The sequence below is a fragment of the Dendropsophus ebraccatus genome, chromosome 8 (genome assembly GCF_027789765.1).
Source record: "Dendropsophus ebraccatus isolate aDenEbr1 chromosome 8, aDenEbr1.pat, whole genome shotgun sequence".
In the NCBI taxonomy this organism is placed as follows: domain Eukaryota; kingdom Metazoa; phylum Chordata; class Amphibia; order Anura; family Hylidae; genus Dendropsophus; species Dendropsophus ebraccatus.
This window is the reverse complement of record NC_091461.1, coordinates 84,611,500-84,633,774: the sequence shown is the minus strand read 5'-3', so window position 1 is coordinate 84,633,774 and position 22,275 is coordinate 84,611,500. Positions and strand designations below refer to the sequence as shown.

At 41.9% G+C, this 22,275-nt stretch overlaps 2 protein-coding genes across 7 annotated transcripts in view; one reads left to right on the top strand and one right to left on the bottom strand.

Annotated features, from left to right (window-relative positions):
• Positions 1-16,274, top strand: part of LOC138798700 (72 kDa type IV collagenase-like) — a 33,934-nt gene extending 17,660 nt beyond the window's left edge. For 3 of the 5 annotated variants that reach the window (XM_069979251.1, XM_069979250.1, XM_069979252.1), the window contains 4 exons: positions 4,359-4,523; positions 4,716-4,826; positions 6,844-6,894; positions 16,022-16,274. In XM_069979251.1, the coding sequence (XP_069835352.1) occupies positions 4,359-4,523; positions 4,716-4,826; positions 6,844-6,894; positions 16,022-16,113 (419 nt within the window). In that variant the 3' untranslated portion in view covers positions 16,114-16,274. Of the gene's footprint in view, positions 1-2,837; positions 3,706-4,358; positions 4,524-4,715; positions 4,827-6,843; positions 6,895-16,021 lie in introns of those variants that run through there. The other 2 variants (XM_069979248.1, XM_069979249.1) reach the window with 2 other exon arrangements.
• Positions 16,275-18,564: 2,290 nt separating this feature from the next.
• OSBP (oxysterol binding protein) overlaps positions 18,565-22,275 on the bottom strand; it is a 39,537-nt gene continuing 35,826 nt past the window's right edge. For both annotated transcript variants that reach the window (XM_069980801.1, XM_069980802.1), the window contains one exon: positions 18,565-19,524. In XM_069980801.1, coding sequence (XP_069836902.1) covers positions 19,382-19,524 — 143 coding nt within the window. In that variant the 3' untranslated portion in view covers positions 18,565-19,381. The remainder of the gene's footprint in view (positions 19,525-22,275) is intronic.

The window sequence follows — 22,275 nt, the reverse complement described above, 5'->3', positions numbered from 1 at the left end:
TGCGGGACTGCTGCAGGGAGAGCGGTCCCGCACACATCAGTGTCCTGGGAGCTGGAGTAAATGACAGACAGCTGCAATTATTAACCCCTTAAACGCAGCAATGCACAGCAATCGCAGCGTTTAAGGTCGTCAGTGACAGGAGAAGCACCTGTCACTGAGGGATCAGAACCCCTGCAACCATGCTGCGTTGGTCCTGATCACTTGTACAGACGGGCGGGGGTAAGTGACTTACCTCCGTCCTGTCTGATCGTCATTCTGTGCATAGTCTGCTCTCAGGCAGGCTCTATGCACAGATCGCCGATAACACTGATCTATGCTATGCTATGGCATAGCCTAGATCAGTATGTGCGATATATTAATTTCAAGTTTTACTTTAAAATAAAAGTGTAAAAAAAAGTTTTTAAAAGTATTTAAAAAAAAACCCTTATATAAACCCCCCAATAAAAGTTAAACCCCTAGGCGACCTAGGACGTACCAGTACATTCTGGAAGTCTGTCCTCAGACGACCCTGGATGTACCGGTACGTCCAGAGCTATGAAGCGCACTCCGGAGCGGAGCGCGCTTCATAGCAGGTGGGGGCCATCTGCAATCAGCAGCTGGCACCTCACCGTTAATGACACGCTGCAGCAATCGTGCTGCAGCGTGACATTAACTCCTTAAACTCCGCGATCACGGCGCGGCCGTGCCGCGGCCACGGCGTTTAAGTGTAACTGACAGGGGGAGTCCCCTGTTACTTACCGATCGGGACCCCCGCAGTGTGACTGCGGGGGTCCCGATCATTAAAATGGACCGCCGGAGGTTTCTCACCTGCCTCCGTGTGGTCCGATCGGCGCTCTGGTCACTGAGCCTGCACAGGCAGGCTCAATGAGCAGAGCGCAGATAACACTGATCAATGCTATGCCTATGGCATAGCAATGATCAGTGTATAAAATCATAGTAATGTACAAGTCCCACTAAGGGACTTAAAATGTGTAATAAAAAAAAGTTAAAAATCACTAACACACTACCCCAAAACCCCTCCCCCAATAAAAGTTTAAATCACCCCCCTTTCCTATTATATAAATAAAACACATAAAAATAAATAAACATATAATATACTGTAGCGTGCGTAATTGTCCAATCTATTAAAATATAGCAAGCGTCCTTGCGAACGGTGAACGGCGTAGACGAAAAGAGGGAAAAAAGTGCGCGGATTACCGATTTTGTTACATTATATATATAAAAAAATTAATAAAAAGTGATCAAAACGTCCGATCTTCACAAATATGGTATTAATAAAAACTAGAGATCATGCCGGAAAAAATGACACCCCATACAGCCCCGTAAGTGAAAAAATAAAACCGTTATAAGCGTCACAATAGGGCCATTATATTATTATTTATTATATAATTAATATTTATATATTATTTATATATAATATTAATATATTACATATATAACATTAGAGAAACTGTGCAAACCTGCATATGGTTGTGTTCGGGCTGACCTATAGAGTAATGGTATCACGTCGCTTTTACCATATACTGCATTACGTAGACACAGGAACTCCCCAAACGTTACCATATTGCATTCTTTTTACGATTTCACCTATTTATTTCTTCATAAATAATATATTTGGGATTCCGTCATACGTTATGGTAAAATGAAAGACACCATTACAAAGTACAACTATTCCTGTAACAAACAAGCCATTACATGGCCTTGTAGATAGAAAACTGAAAGTGCTAGAGCTCTTAGAAGGGGAGGAGGGAAAAACGAAAGCGCAAAGATCAAAATTTGCGCGGTCCACTGGGTCATTTTGGACCTTGTCCTCAAGGGTTAAAATGCCCCCTTGCCCATTATAAAAATCAAAATATGCAAAATAAATAAATAAATAAACATGATATATCATAGCATGTGGAAATGTCCAATCTATTAAAATATAACATAATTACAATAAACATTAACAAGTTATTAACATAACATTAACTATAAAAAGCAATTGAAAATTTTCTCTTACACCAATATGATACTAATAAAAACTAGAGATCATAGCACAAAAAATGACACCCCAACCAGCCCTGTAGGTGGAAAAATAAAAGCGTTATGGCTCTTAGAAGGCAGCGAGAAACATTTGACTAATTTGACCTGGACATCCGGGCATCAATGGGCTCGGTCTTGAAGGGGTTAACTAATTAGGTGCTGGGCTGGTAAAAATAATAAACAGCAAATGCTTACCTGCCGGGCCAGTGCTCCCCCGATGCGCTCCTGCTTTAGGCTTTTGATCCCGTCTCAATGATGGTCCACCGCAGCCTTAAAGGGAACTAATCACCTGAAAAATCGATATGACAGCAATAATCCTGCTAATACACCATCTAACACACTTTCCACACATAAATCTATAGCATCTGCCCCTGCTCGATACACCCCCAAATCATACTTTGATCTTGTCCTGCTCTGTAAAGCAGCACCTGACTATATGAGAGGCCAGTTCACACATACGCAGTACAGGGGATAGGGAGCCGCTGTGCTGTATCTCAGCTACGCTTGTAGTATACCAGAGCATGGTTCCTGTGGCTGAGCTGAGGATGGCACCTGTCTACAAGCAGTTTATTGTCTATTCTAGGAGGTAACATGTCTTATGTTCAACTGTTATTTGTATTTCTCTGTACCCTGTAACTGGCAGGCAGGAATGGGTTACATGCTTTACACTGCACACCACACAACAGCGACACCTACTGTCCCTAGTGGGAACTGCTCTAGGTAGTGTAGAGGTAGTGTATTAATCCCATAGGAAGTTGCTAGAAGGGGGAGGAGCAGTCTCCTCACAGACCTAGCTGTGACAGGAAGTGGTGTTCAGTCCAGTTCAGTTCAGTGTAGTTCAGTCAGTGTGCAGTCACTGGCAAGTCAGTGTGTACAGCCACTATACAGTGCAGCTAGTGGTTGTTCTGCAGGCAGGCCAGCCAAGCCTGCCTGTTACTAAAGAAGGGGAAGGAGATAAAGGAGGAGAGACTGAACCAGAGGAGAGTTCTTCAGAAGTATTTACAGAGATACAAGGTATTTCTCTAGTGGGAATCCTAAGGGCAGAACCCCTAAGCAAAAGGACTTGAGCATACTGGGTAGCAGAGATAACTGAGGCCTCTGTACCCATCTTCCTGAAATTCGGGGGGGAAGATTGACTAGGACCCCTGGATACCTCTGGGACCCGAAAGTTGTGGCCTAAGGCCCGGCCCAGTAACGGAAGCAGGAAGCTCCCTAGCCGACTGAGAGGGATTACAGACTCAAGCGCCATTGGGGAGAGATCCACAGGGTCACGGTGCCCATCAGCATTCCACACACCACCAGGCTCTCACAAGTACAATAACCCAGTCAAAGCCGCCAGTATTCACCACTGTATGCTAAAGGACTGTATAACACCTGCAAGACTAACAGTAAAGGAGTTGTTGTTACACTGCCTCCCTCCTTGTCTCCCTGTTGTCTGGTCCACCTGCACCACACCACCATCAAGGGCCATATTACCAGGCAGCAGTATTTTGGGGTTGGCCCCGGGGGAACTACAAGTCCACACCACCGACCACCTTACACACGGTTGCAGCCCCCCTACAGAAACCGCTGCAGCAGCCACAGAAGAGAGAGTGATACCCGGAAAACGCCAGAGAGTCCCCCTGTACCTGCAGAAGCCCTCGTGCACACCTGTGACCGTGACAAGTTCCAGCCATCCTGCAGGTATAGCACACTCTCCCCCTGCAGCCCTCAGTGCATCCCCTCACAGAGGAGCTCAGCGCCACACTCAGGAGAGACTACCATCACCATCATCCTCTCCTCATCCCCCTCACTCTCTTCCCACGCACCCCGGCTCGCTGCACGCTGTCCCAGGCCCACCCCCGGATTATGATGCAGTGACATGGGGCAGTGAATCACACCCATAGAGGCGTGATTACAGCCAAACCAGCCCCTGGGGCCGTGACTACTTGGATTGAACAAACACCCAGATGACTACCTTACAGGAATTGGCATACGGCACGGGACAAGATCAAAGTATGATTTCAGGGTGTATCAAGCAGGGGCAGACGGTACAGATATATGTGTGGAAAGTGTGTTAGAGGGTGTATTAGCACGGATTATTGCTGTCATATCTATTTTTTAAGCATGCAGTAAGGATGCAGAATGTGCCAAAATCCCAGGCCTAGTAATTGGGCCACACACAGATTCTATATACCCTGGTTGTAGAGTTTATGATCTTGACTTTTCAAAACCAAACATAATGGACAATGATGTAGATAACAATGTGCTTGGTAGATACATTTGTGCTATATAAAACATGTGATGCTGATTGAGCCTCCATGTAACGACTAATGTTTTTTGCTTTTTTTGTATAGGAGGTGAGGAAAGACCCATAATTGCACATTGTAATTTCCCTTTCATTTTTGCTAACAATCTATTCACCTCCTGCACCAAAGAAGGAAGATCTGATAATCTGCTGTGGTGCTCAACAACACCAAACTATGATAAGGATGGACACTGGATCTTCTGTAATACACAAGGTAGGAACTAATAGATATCCACAAGTTTTCATTCATCTACAACATATATGTTCATGGTTTTATGGCTTATCTACACAGTAAAATCCAGATTCTTTTCAAGAAGTAAAGTCAAACAGAACATGTACCAATTTAGAAAAAATAAAATAATAATAAAGAAATTAATAAGTATTTAACCTATCATTTCTTTAATAGTCACTACCTCCACAAACAATTCCAATATCCCTCTTGTGGTGACACTGTGCCTTGGACTCGCCTTATTGTGTGTCTGCATTGTTGGATGCTGCATGAAGTTCCAGTGGATGGGTGAGTTTCTGCACTATTTATGAGGCAAAGCAAGCAAATCATTGGTTGCTGCTAGAGATAAGCAAATTAAAAAAAAATCTGGTTTGTGAAGTTCACAAATTTTAACCGCAAAATTCGCAAACCTAACTTTAACAAATCTATACTTACCTGTCTGCGCTTCCCTAGAGTCCTCTTCTGTGTCTTCAGTCGCCTTTAGCCCCCCCAGGAAATCACTGACTAAGGAACTGCACTGCGGACAGTGATTGGCTGAGCAGGCTGTTTCTCTCGAGACAAAAAAGTCGGGCCACGGGCCACACAGTGTTCAGCTCAGTTAATCTGATTACACTAATAACCCTTCCTAAAGTAGGACATATACACACCATGCCACGAGCCGACACCGATAGCAGCACCAACTTTCACCTGAGCAATACAAGATACCAGATCGAATAACAGACATAACAAAACACATGTTATAACTTTGTTATATGTTTTTTTCCCAATAATGTTGTTTGTGTATGGCTATACAGTGAGTTTTCGATATATCTATGTTACAGTATGGGAGTTGTAGTGCCGTTCCTCTGTACCATGTGACCTGGAAGTAATTCACTACTATTTGTACCTGCAATTGCTTAAAGGGAGCTTGTTGTAAATGAAAGCTTATTTGGAAGTCCAAGATTGTTGGTCAGTTAAGGGCCGTTTTACACAAAAAGATTATCTGACAGATTATCAGCCAAAGATTTGAAGCCAAAGCCAGGACTGGATTTGAAAAGAGGAGAAATCTCAGGCTTTCCTGTATGACCTGATCTCTGTTTATAGTCTGTTCCTGGTTTTGGCTTCAAATCTTTGGCAGATAATCTGTCAGATAATCTTTCTGTGTAAAAGGGCCCTAAGTCTTATATGTAGAGTGTGTCCATGTAGTGGGTCATAAATCCAGGTGCCAGGTTTAATCCATGTGTTAATGACTGGAATGTTTTTATCAATTTGGATTCCCACACTTTCCTCTCTCTGTCACTCTGGAAGTGACCTTTGAGGACCATAACCTTTAAATCTGTTATTCTATGGTACAGTCCTGAGAAATGTTGGCCTACAGGGGTGTTGGGACTTCTTTTTATTGTATGTCTATGTAAGCTCATTCTAGTTTGTATTTTCTGTTTTGTTTCCCCAATGTAAATCCCTGTGGGGCATCGTGTACACTTTATCATGTAGACCACATTGGAGGATGTACATGAGAAAGCATTGGTGATTGTGTAGTCCCGCTGTGTATTGGGGATGCGGATTGTGTTTGTTTGCAATATGTGGGGACATGTGCTGCATTTTCTGTTGTTGCAAGGGAACCCCCCCCCCCCCCCATTCACAGATGTCCCTCCCTTCTGGCTTGTAACATCCCTAAAATGTTGTGCTGTTCCTGTAAGTCATTCATTTGTGAACTTGTCTGACGAAGGGATCTTGTGAATCCCGAAAGCTCACAGCTCTAACAGTTTTTTGTTAGCCAATAAAGGTATCACTCCTAAAATACTTTGATTTCAAGTATTTACGACGATATGGATTTTTTTGGCTAACACTGTACCATACTATACATTTTTTTTTATAATCAAAGAGGATAATGTAATTACATGGGGAAAAGGTAATGAAAATCTGAAAATCTGCAGACCCAGTGTTTCCACAGAAAAATCCTAGACAATAACTCTTTATGGTGTGTTCACACCTACAGGATCTGCAGCTGATTTTCTGCAGCAGATTTCATTTAAATAACTGAACACAGCATCAAATCTGCTGCAGATCTGCTGCAGATCCTGTAGGTGTGAACGCACCCTTACTGTGGATTTTGACCTCCCTATTAAAGTCAATAAAAAAAACCTGCAGCATAAATTGCCAAGCTATGGATTTAACAACTTCAACACATAGCTTTATGACTAAAAGAACCGTTTTCTATGGGGTTTAAAAGAATCTATTGAAAACAAAATATGGCTTTTTATGTATGTATTAAATCTGTGTTGGAACATAGCTTTAGACTATTGACTATGTTGTTTTTCTACAGGTGTTAAAAATGGTCTTTGGTGGTCTTCAAGGAGAGGCGTCTTTGGTGATGGTATGTAATTAAAGGGCATACTTGAGGCAAGATAGTCAGCATCAGACCCATGCAATGTAAAATCAGCAGGTCTGTGTAGTTTACTGGGAAGTGCCGGGGACAGTAATTTGCTAGGACAGTCTACTAAAGGGGAACTATCAGCAGGTCTAACCTAACAAATCTAACCTGCTGATAGCTACCTATAGTGCCGAGGACACTGAGGAGGAAGGCATGTGTCTTATCTACCTCCTCAGCGCCGGGCCTGCACTTAGTCTGGGTGCTGTTAGTTGTGCCTCTCCGAAGAAATACCTTCATCCGGCCCGCCCCCTTCTAGTGATAATCAATGGAGGGGCATGTAACTTCTTCCTCTATAGTGCACTGCAGACACTGTAATACCTGTATAACGTCATAGCCGCAAGTTTAAGGTCCTACCAAACAGACAACCACCACTGCTTCCTGCTTCAGTTCTTTCCAGTTGGCACAATGCAGTCAGGCAAATAACCTTCTCCTGGCATTTGCCAGACTTAGGGTCCATTTACACAGAAAGATTATCTGACAGATTACCTGCCAAAGATTTGAAGCCAAAGCCAGGAATGGATTTGAAAAGAGGAGAAATCTCAGGCTTTCCTTTATGACCTGATCTCTATTTATAGTCTGTTTCTGGCTTTGGCTTTAAATCTTTGGCAGATAACCTGTCAGATAATCTTTCTGTGTAAATGGACCCTTAAGGCCCTATTCCACCAACAGATCTGACAACAGATTATCTGCCAAAGATTTGAAGCCAAACCCAGGAACAGACTATAAACAGAGAACCGGTCATAAAGGAAAGACTGGATTTCTCCTCTCTTCAAATCCATTCCTGGGTTTGGCTTCAAATCTTTGGCAGATAATCTGTCGTCAGATCTGTTGGTGGAATAGGGCCAGGGCCGGATTAAGGTTGGTGGAGGCCCTGGGCAACAATTTTGTTGGGGGCCCCCCCATTTTCTTCCCCCACAAATACAACATACAGCAATCTATATAGGTGGCTGATTACTGTAGGGGACTTATCACCTACCCCTCCTCACTCCTGGCTGTATGGCTCAGCATCCTCCTCTGTTCTGCATGTGATGGTCCCTAGAGGCTGCAGTCCAGAGGAAGATGCCAGGCCCTAGAGACAGAATGGGGGAGGGGTGAGCATCGCGGAGTGTTCCCACTTAATTCAATGCGAGAACACAGCACTTTAGCACTTTCTGTGCTCTCTTGCCCACTGTGTTTGCCACCACAGCTAGCATATGCAGTTGTGAATCGCAGGCAGAACCTGGACTTGCAAGTCTAGGCCCCATCTTCAGTTCCCAACCATAAAAACTACCTGAAGCAGTAAAGAGCAACCAGAAAGTACTTAAAGGTTGTGTAGAATCTATAGCAGATATGGTACATGTGAATATACCCTAAGGATCATGGCATATATACAGTAGCTGCACACAGGCTACATGTCATATGCTGCACACAGGCTATATATCATACACTGCACACAGGCTATATACCATACTTTGCATACAGGCTATATACCATACACTGCACACGGGCTATATGTCATATGCTGCACAAAGGCCATATACCATACACTGCACACAGGCTACATGTCATATGCTGCACACAGGCTATATATACCATATGCTGCACACAGGCTATAACGCTGCACAAAGGCTACAAGTCATATGCTGCACACAGGCTATATATCATATGCTGCACACAGGCTACATATCATATGCTGCACACAGGCTATATATCATACACTGCACACAGGCTATATATAATAGGCTGCACACAGGCTATATACCATACACTGCACACAGGCTATATATCATACACTGCACACAGGCTACATGTCATATGCTGCACACAGGCTATATGCCATACACTGCACACAAGCTTTATATCATACACTCCACACAGGCCACATGTCATATGCTGCACACAGGCTATATATATCATACACTGCACACAGGCTGTATATCATACACTGCACACAGGCTATATGTTATATGCTGCACACAGGCTATATACCATACACTGCACACAAGCTGTATATAATACACTGCACCCAGGCTAAATACCATACATTGCCCACAGGCTATATATCATACACTTCACACAGGCGCTATATATATATATATATATATATATACCCCTGCTCTGATATATGCCCCATAGTATATACCCCTGCTCTGATATATGCCTCCATAGTATACACCCCTGCTCTGATATATGCCGCCATAGTATATGCCCCCTGCTCTGATATATGCCCCTATAGTATATACCCCTGGTCTGATATATGCCCCTATAGTATATACCCCTGCTCTGATATATGCCCCCATAGTATATGCCCCCTGCTCTGATATATGCCCCTATAGGATATACTCCTACTCTGATATATGCCCCCATAGTATATGCCCCCTGCTCTGATATATGCCCCTATAGTATATGCCCCTGCTCTGATATATGCCCCTATAGTATATATCCCTGCTCTGATGTGCCAATACAAAACAAAGCCTCTTACTCACCTGATCTGGGCAAATGACAGGTCTTCTCTCCTCTGGCTCTTCTCTGTTCCTTCAGCCTGAAAGCCACTGTGACAGATCCTCCAGCATGCTTCATGATGTCACATCCCTGTTGGAGAGATTAGGTTTCCTTGCTGTGGTCCCACACTGTCCTCTCCTCAGTGAGGGGGAGGGGCGAGGGGGGAGTGAGGACCTCGGCAGGAGACAGGTACCCGGAAGCTTGACAGGAAGAATCCATTCAAAGACCCACCAGGGGGGAGTCTGAGCCTGCCAGGAGGGAGATGCTTACACAGGATTAACCCTACACCTCCCTCCCTCCCTGGGCAGCATGCAGTGTGGCCAGTGCTGTGTCCAGGTAGGGTTTCCACATGCTTTTTGCGCGTGTGACTGGCTCCCAGACACCACTTCCAGGTTTGGGCTGGTGGAGGCCCCCTAGTGGTGGAGGCCCCTTGGCACGTGCCCCTGGTGCCCTCCCTTTAATCTGGCCCTGAATAGGGCCTTTAGATGTGTCAATTGCCAGATAGAGAAGTGTGATTCCTCACTCTACAGAACAAGGGCGAAAATGTCTTCTGGCGGCTGTGAGAGAGAACGAATTCCCCTGTCCATGAAAGGAATTATCTGGAGCAGTATTAAATCCCCATAGAAAACCTTTCCTGCTCTGGATAATTCCTGTCATGGATAAAGGTGACAGCAGAGAGCACTGTGTCAGACTGAAGAAAATACACTACTTCCTGCAGGACATAAAGCAGCTGATAAGTACTGGAACACTGGAGAATTTCAAATAGACATGAAATACAAATCTTTATAACTATATGACACCAGTTGATTTGAAAGAAAAAAAAAATCGCAGGAGTAACCCTTTAATTCTACAAAATTCGCTACAAATCTGAACCAAGATTAAGATTGTTGCACATTTTCCTTCTCTTTGGTGTTTTTTTCCTGCCACTTTCTCATTTTAGGGTAAATTAAACGCTCTATTAATATTGTCATATATTGATCTCCCTGGTACAAAGCCGGTTTGTTCCCCACCGACTTTTCAAGTCTGAGCGCGAGAACTTTGGCTATAATTTTGTAGTCAGTGTTGAGCAGTGAAATCAGGCGGTATGATTCTACCGTACTGCTATCCTTATTTTTTTTCCTAATTATTGATATGTTGGCTTCATACATAGAGAATGGAAGGGCGGCATCTACACAGGATTCATTAAACATTCTATGAAGCAAAGGTGCAAGGACCTCAGCATACTCTCTATAAAGCTCAAATGGGAGCCCGTCCGTCCCTGGAGCGGATTGTCCCCTACAACTCCTAATAGCCGCTGTTATTTCATCTACCGTGAATGGGTTGTACTGCTTCTTTTAGTTCCAGTTCTTTTGCAGAATACAACTTATTTTTATATACAATGTGCCTGAAGAAGATCCCTCTGAGGTATGCCTTCAAGGCATCCCGCACATATCTCACTTTAGTATAGTCTTTATTACTTTCCCAAAAAATTCCCCCCGAATTACCTGCCCGTTGTCCAAAATGGACAGCCAATGTGGATTCAACCTGAAGGGCCTCCCCACACCTCCCCCCCTAGAAAGACCCTCAGTGGTCACCATGTTTTTTCTTCAAGATTTCAGTGTCCCTTTAATCCAGGGATATGCACATACATGTAGGAGTTTTACTATCCACTGCTCCATCCTATTTGCGCTCATTGTGCAGGTGATAGATCTGTGTAGCAGGCTGTGTAGCTTTATGACTTTGCAATATGTGATGGATCCCCAACTCCCAAGCATAATAAGTTAAACCAGAGAATGCAAGATAAAGACACAACACATTGTAATCAGCGGTCAAAGGGTCCCAATTTTATTTAAAATTACATGACACTGAAAATGGCAGACCCCTGACTCACGAAGAGTCACCCTCCAGCACTCAGGCGAGGAAAAAACCCCTGTGGGGGAAACCTTGAGGGAGCCATGGCTGGAGAGTTGCCCCTCCCCAGGGCTTAGAAGGTAATACCATACTATAAATATAATAAACTGGATGGGAGAGAAATCTGGCTGCAATATCTGTCACCTTATTGATGGCTAGGCGGATGTATCTCTTCTCCCTTACAGATCCAGGTCCACTTGTCAAGAAGGTGGAGACTTGATAAAGGAGTAGTCTAAAGCAGACCACCTCTTTTCCCTTCTAGAACCTCCAAATTACATAAAAGGTAGGGGCAGTAAAATAGTCAAGCTCAAGGTCCTCTGGCGCATCCAAGATGGCACTAATCAGGGCGCGGTGCATTGCTTTATGGAACCTTCTTTATGAGACAAGTGCTTGTCATCACAGTGCATGGTTACCATGGTTACTGCAGGCAAACACATCTGAAGCATTAACCCATTAATGACTGGCAATGCACTTTACTGCAGAGGTCACTTAACACACTTGTGACCAAGCAGCTTATGGTTAGGCCACACTAAGCACACTAAATAATGTTTGATGTGACCCATAGCAACCAATCACAGCTCAGCTTTCATTTCTCAAATTACTCTGGTAAAATAAAAACTGAACTGTGATTGGTTGCCATGCGCAACTAAGACAGTCTAACCTGCCCGTAGCAACCAATCAAATCTCAGGGGACAGCTGACAATCTGATATAATTATATTTTAGAAGGGCGGCCAAAGAGTAATATAAATAAAGCTGTTGAAATGAATAGAGAAAGAGGGGATCCCTACCTGGAAATCCTCCAGAGTATAGACAAGCAGTATGGGCGGCATGTAAAACTACATTTCCCAGGCTTTTATAGAAATTGGTGATCACAGGATTAGTTGATCATTGACTGTACAAAAGAGGTAGCCCACCTTCCTATGTACATATATGTCGGTATTGTGGTAGGGTCCTATGGAGCAGGCTCATTATGATCATATTGGGGTTGTAGTGTTATAGGTATAGAGTATTATCGAACTTGTATTATGCTCTTGCCCAGTGGTTGGGTCATGTTGGGGGTTGTGATGTTCTATGCAGAGGGTATAAAAGAAATAGATTATAGTCATGTTAGGGGTTGTGGTCTTCTATCTATGCTGCTTAATAATAGTTTATAATGGTCATGTTGAGAATAGTAGTGTTTTATATTTTTATAGAATCAAATCGTGCAATATGCCCTGATAAGACAGAAAATCTAGAGGTTTTCCACATTCTTGACAAATCACAATTGTAACATTATGCTTCAGAATGAAAAGCCAAAAAAGGAGGTATTGCATTATGGATTTTGGGAGTTTATGTAGGACAGTTGGCATAAAGCGGAATCCACCATAACTATATGGGGAGGTATCTGTCAGGGACTGAAAAGAGTAAAAACCTGGTGTGAAAGGGACCTAAATATGACACATTTTAGACTGTCTAGTCTATGTTTTCAAAATTTTCCCCATTGACTTTATTTAACTTAAAGAGGTACTCCAACGAAAAGTTAGTTTTTTTTTCTCAAATCAACTGGAATCAGAAAATTATATAGAATTGTAAAATTACTCCTATTTAAGGTATTTGAGTGGTGTGTTCTTTCCAGTCTGACACACTGCTCTCTGCTGCCATTTTTGTCCATGTCAGGAACTGTTCAGAGCAGTAGCAAATCCTCATAGAAAACATCTCCTGCTCTGGACAGTTCATGTTATGAACAGAGGTGGCAGACTGGAAAGAATAGACCACTTCCTGCAGGACATACAGCAGCTGATAATTACTAAAGTGAAATATAAATCTATATAATTTTCTGACACCAGTTAATTTAGAAAAAAATGGCTGGGGATTCTACAAAATCCACAAAAGTCGCTGCAACAAATTCACTACAAATCTAAACCAAGATTGTTGAACATTTTCCTGCTTTTTGGTGGGTTTTTTGGCACTTTTTCTGCAGTTTTCGCATTCTTGTTTAAATTATTGTTGGCATTGTATCCCATGTTTTTTTTTTTTTATTCAGTTCTGTGATTCTAGGTTTTCTATTGTAGAACTGAGGGGAAAAAAGAAATTACCTATATGCATACATGATACGCACATCTAAACAAATGCACATTACATATATGCATAGATAATACACACATGCACCATACACACAGACTCACATAATATACATACTTTAGTCCACACACACAGATTTACCTCTGGTACAGGAAAGCACCAGGTACAGCTTACATGCTGTCAAATTTGCAGCTCCAGGGCCACACTGTGCAGGCTGCAGTCTCTCTCCCTCCTTATCTCCTGTGTCCCAACCGCCAGCAGCAGCACATAGAGCAGATAAAGGCAGCCTGAGAGGAGGAGGAGGTTGCAGAGAGACCCCAGGGGAGAGTAGAGGGTCTGAGTTAAATGTGCACACTACATGCTGTTGCCTGTCACCACAGTCACTCCTTGCCTCAATATAATATGTTGAAACCCCAGGTTACTGGATAGAGGCAGTGAGTGACTGGGTGAAAGGCTTGTGCAGCAGAGCTGGGGAATTATGTGAGGCCAGTGGATAGGTGGGTAAATATTGAAGCATCACCACAACCTAGTAAACATTAAAATTTGTAAATTTTAAAAGACTCTTTGTAATTGTACATGGGTTGCTCTACATTTCATGATTTATGGATTGGTTAGATGTTCAAATGGGATGTGGTTTTTAGATTATGTTAGCAGCTATTCTGGTATACGGATTTCCATTTCCCGGGCCTCCATATTTTCAGTAACGGAGGTCTTGTTTATCTACATTTTTGTGCCACGGCGACGTTAGATGGTCATTTGATATCCACGGGGCCTAAGCGGATTAGAATATTTATTGGTGACACTGTGTATCTATGTGGGCAGTGTTTTGTTATAGCATTTGTTGGACTTTGGGCCAAGTGTTATGTGGCTAAATAATGTTATCATGGGCTTATGTCATGTATTTACATCTAATTAAACTATGTGAATATATATTATTGTTTATGGTGTTATTTATATATAAAATATCATTTTTAATATTTGTTAGATACATTGTTTAATATGGTATTTTATTTAATTATTGTTGAAAATGGCATGTGATCATGCAGTGGCTTGTTTTTATTTTTTATTTTTAACAACAGAATGAATTAACCATGCGATCATTTAGTGTATTCATCGTATATACGAATATCCGAGTTTTTTTGGTTATGTGTAATATCTTCCCATATTGGTATGGCCAGGCAATTCTATTCCCACGTTCTGCAGAAATCATGTATGTCCCCTCCTTTTGCAGGATCCCTCCTATGTGATTGGGAGAGTTGACTTGTGCACCATTAAAACCTCTCACTGTGAGAGTGGACTTCATTATGTGGTTATGCTATATACATATCTTTTAGGATGGTGATTTGCATTGCATGAAATTATTTATTATGTTCACACTCCATGAAATTACTTATCATTTTCGGCGAAGCATGATGGCCTTTTTGCTATTATATAGTGGGCGTAGGATGACGCTCATGTGATTGGGTGGGCGGATAAGGAGTGATGTAATGTAGTCATGATATTTGCCTATCTGAGTGACGACGTATTCTATGAATTTGACCAGAGGGGCGGGTGCGTACAGGGTGTGTCATGATTAGATGGGCGGACTCATGACTAAGTAGACCGCCCATGTATATAGAGTGTGATCTAATCATGTGATTCGGTTGAAGAGGTTATAACTTGTGCCGCTCACTTGACTTGAGGGGCGGACCTTCCATGTGAATAGAGTGTGATGCAATTCAATCATGTGACCAAACTTATCAGGTGACGATAGTTGTCGCTCACGTGACCAGATGGGCGGGCGCATATACCAGGCGTCATCATTCCCCTCTCCCTGTAGATGTTATCCAATTGAACCACCTGATGTTTACTCCTCATGCGACTGAGGTCACTTCCGGCTCACACTTTGATTCCTCGTGCTGGTTGTTTCCGGCTAAACACTCCATGTTGGATGGCGGAGGGTGTGATTGATGCTCCCACCCGTGAGTACTGACGGACCTGGCTTATAATTGGTTGATGAACTATATTGATGTACTATAAAATGCTGCATATTGCAGGTTTAGACACAGACCCCTGATGAAGTCAGCGGCTTGCTCACGATACGTGTGGGGAAGGGTAGCACCGGGGTCACTCTCATCCCTCTACCATTTCTATATTTTGGTTTGTACATTAGTGCATGTGTTAGGGTATTATGTGTATGTTTTATTTTCATATGTTACTTGTTTTGTATTATTACCTATGCATGCATTGTACACCTGTATTTTGATACTAGTGAGGGATGCTGTACCTTTAAAGCATGATTTATTCATGTGGAGGACCTCGGCTTGAGGATTGACGTATTAGGGTCTCCCTCTATGTAGTCGGTTTTAATTGCTGTATACAGCTTTTTTCTTTCTTTTTTGTGTTTTTATCTGCAAATATTTAATAAAGCATATTTTGTGTATTATTTTGGATGTGCTGAGCATTTTCTTTCTTCAGGCTTGCTCTTTTGGTCTATTATGCACAACCTAGTAAACACAAACACACACACACTGGTGGTGACCAGGAAGTCATGGCTCTATTCCAATTTTGTGGCATTTCACACACTCCCCATGCCAATGTTTTTCCTCATCTTGGAATACCTCTTGACCAGCAATGCTCTTTTTATTTTATTTTCAGGTAAAAGCTCAGATGCAGTAAATTCACCCGACTCCATTTATGAAAATATAGACTGCAAAGAAGTAAAAACTCTCCACCAATGTGAAATGTAAGAAAGCCTTAAAGGGACCTGCAATCATAGTGCTCAAGAGATCCTTGCTGACAAACTATTCTTGTATCACATTGTGACAGCACCCATGAAATAATTTGTACAGGTTTTTAATAAAGTGGGTTCGAGTTAAAGCTCACAAAAAATAAACATGTTGCAAGAGTTTTCGATGCATGTTTTTCTGGTCAGACAGGATGGTAATGAACAATCGGAGAGGCCTTCTTTTAATTTTTGCCTTGCAAGATCCATATTCCTAGATGCTTCTGTGGCCATCCTTGTATCAGAGGTATGGGGGTAAGGTATATGCCATAACAAGCATCTAAGCACTGAGATCAAGCATCTGTCACTGAGTGATCGGGACCCGGTCCCGATCACATGTGGTGACAGGCGGGATTAAGCTCCTTACCTCCGTCCTGTCTGATCGGCAATCTATGTTTAGAGCCTGTAATAAAAAAAAGTTTTTAAAAGTATTGTAAAACCCCTTATAAACCTCCTTCCAATAAAAAGTTTAAAATACCCCCTTGCCCATTATAAAAATATAAATAAACATATTACATATGGTAGCGTACAGAATTGTCCGATCTATTAAAATATAACATTGTTCCCGCATGCTGAACGGCGTAAACTGAAACAAAAAAAAAAAACACCAGATTGCGGATTTTATTAAATTATATATAAAAAAAAAAAAAATCATAAAGAGCAATCAAAATTTGTCTGTTACACCAATATGATATTAATAAAAACTAGAGATCATGGCACAAAAAATGACACCCCGACCAGGTCTGTAGGTAGAAAAATAAAAGCGCTATGGCTCTTAGAAGGCAGGGAGAAACATTGCATTAATTTGACCAGGACTTTTGTGCATCAAAGGGCTCTGTCTTGAAGGGGTTAATCACCATTTTCTCCACTAGTAATATTAGCACAATATGGAAATTAGCATCGAGCACAGTGCTCTCTGCTGACATAGGAACTGTCCAGATGAGTAGCAAATTCTCCCAGAAAACCTTTCCTGCTCTGGACAGTTCCTGTCTCGGATAGAGGGGTCAGCAGAGAGCACTGTGTCAGACTGGAAAGAAAACAAAATTTCCTGTAGGACATACAGCAGCTGATAAGTATGGGAACACTTGAGATTTTTCAACAGAAGTAATTACAAGTCTATATAACATTCTGAAACCAGTTGATTTGAAAGAAAAAGATTCGCTGGATGACCCCTTTAAGTGTACCTGTCATAAGGGCCACTGCCAGATCAGCACTGAAGTCCACTCTCTGAGCGACAGTTTGGGTCTCCATTGCTATGAACATGCGTGAGACCATAATGGACGCAACCAACATTGGGTCAGAATAGGGGTCATGCATGTTCAAAGCCATGGATACAAAAAATTTTGGACTACTCAACTGGCACTCTTTAAAGGGGAACTCCGCATAAGGAAAACTTGTTTTCTATTAAAAGTACATTAAAAGTTATATAGATGTGTCTATACAACGTATTACCATATCTGTGTGGTTCTGCCACACTGGTGGCTGATAGAAATCCAGAAGGTTAAAAAAAAAAAAAAAAAAAAAAAAAAGGCCTCTGTGCCAATCCACATTGTCTCCTGCTCCCACCTTAGGAGACAAAAATTCCATGCCTTTGTCTCACATTGTGTGTGTTTGCCGAGATCAGGCTGATGATGCAGACAGGGGGCAGGGCGTGATCTCACAGGAGGCTTGGCTGGCTGAGTGATTCACCATCTCTGACCAGCCAGAAGCAGGTGTTGCGCTGATTGTGCAGAAGTGTGCAGTGAAATTAGGGCTGTGTTCACACATGTTGAAGTGTCATTGCAGTACTGCAGCATATTCACAAAATGATGCAGTAATACAAGTAAATGATGCTAAATGGCAGAGAGGATCAGAGCCTTATTGTGGGGCTCAACTTCAAAGATAAAAAGATGCTTGATCATAATATGTGCGTGGAGATGAAAAGAAAAAAAAAATTCTAAAAGTTCTTTACTTTATTGCAATATCAGCGTTACAAGCAGAGAATACAGCGTGCTGTGTGGATGGGTGGGACAACAATGAAATTATAAAGTACTGCAAATAATTCAGTAACACAATGACGCTGCAATGTGTGAACACAGCCTAGATGTTCTGCAATAGATTTGGGCAGGGAATGTGCAGGGTGAGGGACTGATGAACAGCTGAGGGAAAGCATTGCATTCTGGAACCTGTAGTACTGTGTAAAACTGCTCAACCAGGAATTGCAGGGAAGAAAAAATAAAAAAAATTGATTTTTGGTAGTTTCAAAACTGGGATAGATAGGCAAGTAATGTTTTATGCTTCTACAGAAGTTTAATTTTTTTAACCTCTACCTAGAGTTCCCCTTCAAGTACTCGACCAGAAGGTAGCAGGGTGCAGGCCAATGTACAAACAGATCTAAAATGACTGCAAACAAAACTATAACACAATTACAAAGAACTTGAGAAGTGTAATCTGATCTTTATTTATTTATTTAATTTAGTATTTGCACAGAAAACAGAGAAAGAGTGAGAGAAAAAGGTGACACACAGTGAGAGGTAGTGACAGTAGAGAAATGAAAAATATACATATATATATATATATTTATATATATGGGGCAGGACAGAGCAAACCCTCAATTGTAAACCCCAAATCAATACCAGAGGTCTGAGAAATGAAACCCTCCCTCCCCTCAATGAAAAGAAAAAAACAAACAAAAAAAAGCTGGGGGGAAAAAAACCCACAACAAACCCAAAAATTACAGATTAACTCAAACATAAGGCAGACAACCACCCCCACCCACCCTAGTGCTCAAGGCGGGGGCTGTGAGATGGTTCAGAGACCCGGAAAGGAGAATTTTATCAAAGCAATGCTCTGCAGACTAGGTAAAGAACTCCCAAACACTACCAAGTCAGTAAAGCAAAACATTCTGTGCAATAGCAATGTCACCTGTCCAGTTGATTCATGGCCACTGTACATATGCATTACAGGCATGGCATCACCTAATGCATAAGTGCTTTATCGGCAGTAGCATAAATGCTACTGTAAATGTTTTAGATCCAACAATAAATTGCTGGTGACATGGGGGGGGGAATAAAATAAAATACAAAAAAAAACACTTCATTAATTCTTCGGGGATGATCTGCTGAGCATTGCTCTGTTCTGAGGGGCCACAACTAGGGTCAATAAGGCATCGCCGAAGGTAAAAGTAATGGATAGAAAGTATGGGGTGGAAGAGGATGGGAGGGGATCAAGATGTTGCCACTTCCCATTTTTCCTCAGAAGATATCTGGGCAGGCAGACCATTCTTGCTTCTCCTTGGCCTCCCAGTAAGTGCCACGGTAAATGTGCGTTATTTCTTTGCTCACAGGATCCATTTTACGGTCAAACCACAAAGGTTTATATGAATCCACTGGGGAATCTGTGAGAAGAAAGAAAAAAGGTCACAAATAGGGTCTTGAGTTATAATTTATTGTGTTTACACGTAAACAGGGGTAATCACACCCTCCATCATATTACTGAAAGAGAGTCATCATGAATACATGCATCGACAAGAGATGTTGAAATCCACTGAAACGTAAAAGATATCTGTTAGATGTAACTCGTGTTACGTACTGATGACACTGTTAGAAAGTTGTCTGATCAAAGAGAGTTAATACCTTATTTGTCAATGTGCACTCTATGGAATAAAAATATAAATTAAATCACAAAATTATGTGCACTATAGGGACTTCTACCTCAGTTTACCTTAGATCAAATACAACCACACAATACTGAGTTTCAGTAGCAAATAAATATTATATAGCATTAAAAATACGGGGACAAAGATTGTGAAACGCGTGTTGGGGTGGTGGCGTCCCGGAGGAGTACGATTGTCATTGACTCATAGGTAATAGGTCTATCCTTTCCCAAACCTTTGCGGGGTAATCGAGATTGAAAGCGAAATGTGGTCCAGCTATATCAGTGGGAAGTGATGTGAAGTATGTAATTATTTGCATATACAGTAGCACTTTATACATTGAGACTCCCAGGTAGCCTATATATTTTTTGCACTTGCACTTTATTCTATTTTGATATGGACCCTGTAATGATATGTGTGATAGGATGCCCTAATTTATGCAGCTTTTGTGAGGTGGGCAGATAGCAATAATATAGTATTTTGTCCTTGTATATACCCTCCAGGATTGCCACGGTTCTTTTTAATGCATCGTTTTTCCTCTTTTTAACCCCTAGACGACCCAGGACGTAGAGTTACGTCATGGAAGTCTGTCACCATACAACCCTGGACGTAGCTGTACGTCCTGGGTGTTTCTCCAGCTATGAAGCGCGCTCCCGAGCGGAGCGCGCATCACAGCAGGTGTGGGGTTAAAAAAACACCAACACACTACCCCAAAACCCCTCCCCCAATAAAAGTTGAAATCACCCCCCTTTCCCATTATATAAATAAAACATATAAAAATAAACAAACATAATATACTGTAGCGTGCGTAATTGTCCGATCTATTAAAGTATAACAAGCGTCATTGCGAACGGTGAACGGCGTAAACGAAAAGAGGGAAAAAAGTGCGCGGATTACCCATTTTATTTTACATTATATATATAAAAAAATTCATAAAAAGTGATCAAAACGTCCGATCTTCACAAATATGGTATTAATAAAAACTAGAGATCATGGCGGAAAAAATGACGCCCCATAGGTAAAAAAAATAAAACCGTTATAAGCGTCACAATAGGGCCATTATATTAATAATTGCCAAAAAAAAAAAAAAAAAAAAGGATTTCATAAAAAAATATACATATAACATTAGAGAAACTGCGTAACCTGCATATGGTTGTGTTCGGACTGACCTATAGAATAATAGTGTCATGTCGCTTTTACCGTATAGTGCATTACATAGACACAGGAACCCCCCAAACGTTACCATATTGCATCTTTTTTACGATTACACCAATTTATATCTTCATACATAATAATTTTGAGGTTCAATCATACATGTTATGGTAAAATGAAAGATGCCATTACAAAGTACAACTATTCCTGTAAAAAAAAAAGCCATTACATGGCCTGTAGATAGAAAACTGAAAGTGCTGGAGCTCTTAGAAGGGGAGGAGGGAAAAACGAAAGCGCACTGATCAAAATTTGCGCGGTCCACTGGGTCATTTTGGGCCTGGTCCTCAAAGGGTTAATAAACTGTATTTTTAATGCTATATAATAAAGATTTATTTGCTACTGAAACTCATTCTGCATTCTGATCTGCAGCAGAATTGAATGTTTTCTCTTGATTGACACCTGAAAGCTGAATTTTAACAGGTTCAGCTATGATATAGGGGAGTAAAGAGGTGTTATAGTTAAAGGGGAAGTTCGGCGGATTATAAAATCCTGCAGCTGGCAGGGGGGGAAATAGATTACAAAACAAAGCACTAACATACCTTTCCCCGTGCACATGGTAAGCAGCGGGACCAGCAGCAGGGCACCCGCCGGAAGGCAGATATTCTGGAGCCTGGCGGGAGACCCACAGCTGGTCCCACTGCGGGTACGGGGAGAGGTAAGTTAGTACTTGTAATAAAATTTTTCCCCTGTCGGCTGCAGGATTTTATAAATCCTGCTGTTCAGGATTACAAAAGCATGGCCGCTTGCTTGCAAAAACTGGGGGTGGTTTTGCAGCTTAGTTTCATTGAAGTGAATAGAGCTTCACTTCACACACAACCAGAGGGCAGGGGTGGTGCTGTTTTGCAAGAAAGTAGCTGTGCTTTTTTTAATACTGAACAACCCCTTTAACTTCATTTGTGGGTGGCACAGCACTCTGTTTACAATGATTTCTGGAAGTATACCTAAGCCCATGCAATGATTTCAAATAGAGAATCACGTATGTGAGAAACATTAATATTAACCCTCGGCCTAATTTCTCACACATGGACTTCTCAAAATTCTTTGAATCATTTGATATATACTGTAGATGATGGATTCCTCAAACGTCTTAACAATTTTACACTGAGAAATATTTCTTCCATATTCCATGAGCCAGGGTCATGATGGTGCAGGACCAGTAACCTGCAGGACCTGGAAAAGGCCAGCGGAGGTCTGGAAGTAAAAATGTGGCGCAGTAGGTGGTGGTGGGGAAATAAACCTCTGCCTTTCTTTGCTTCCAAGAGATTCTGCCTCTCTGATATG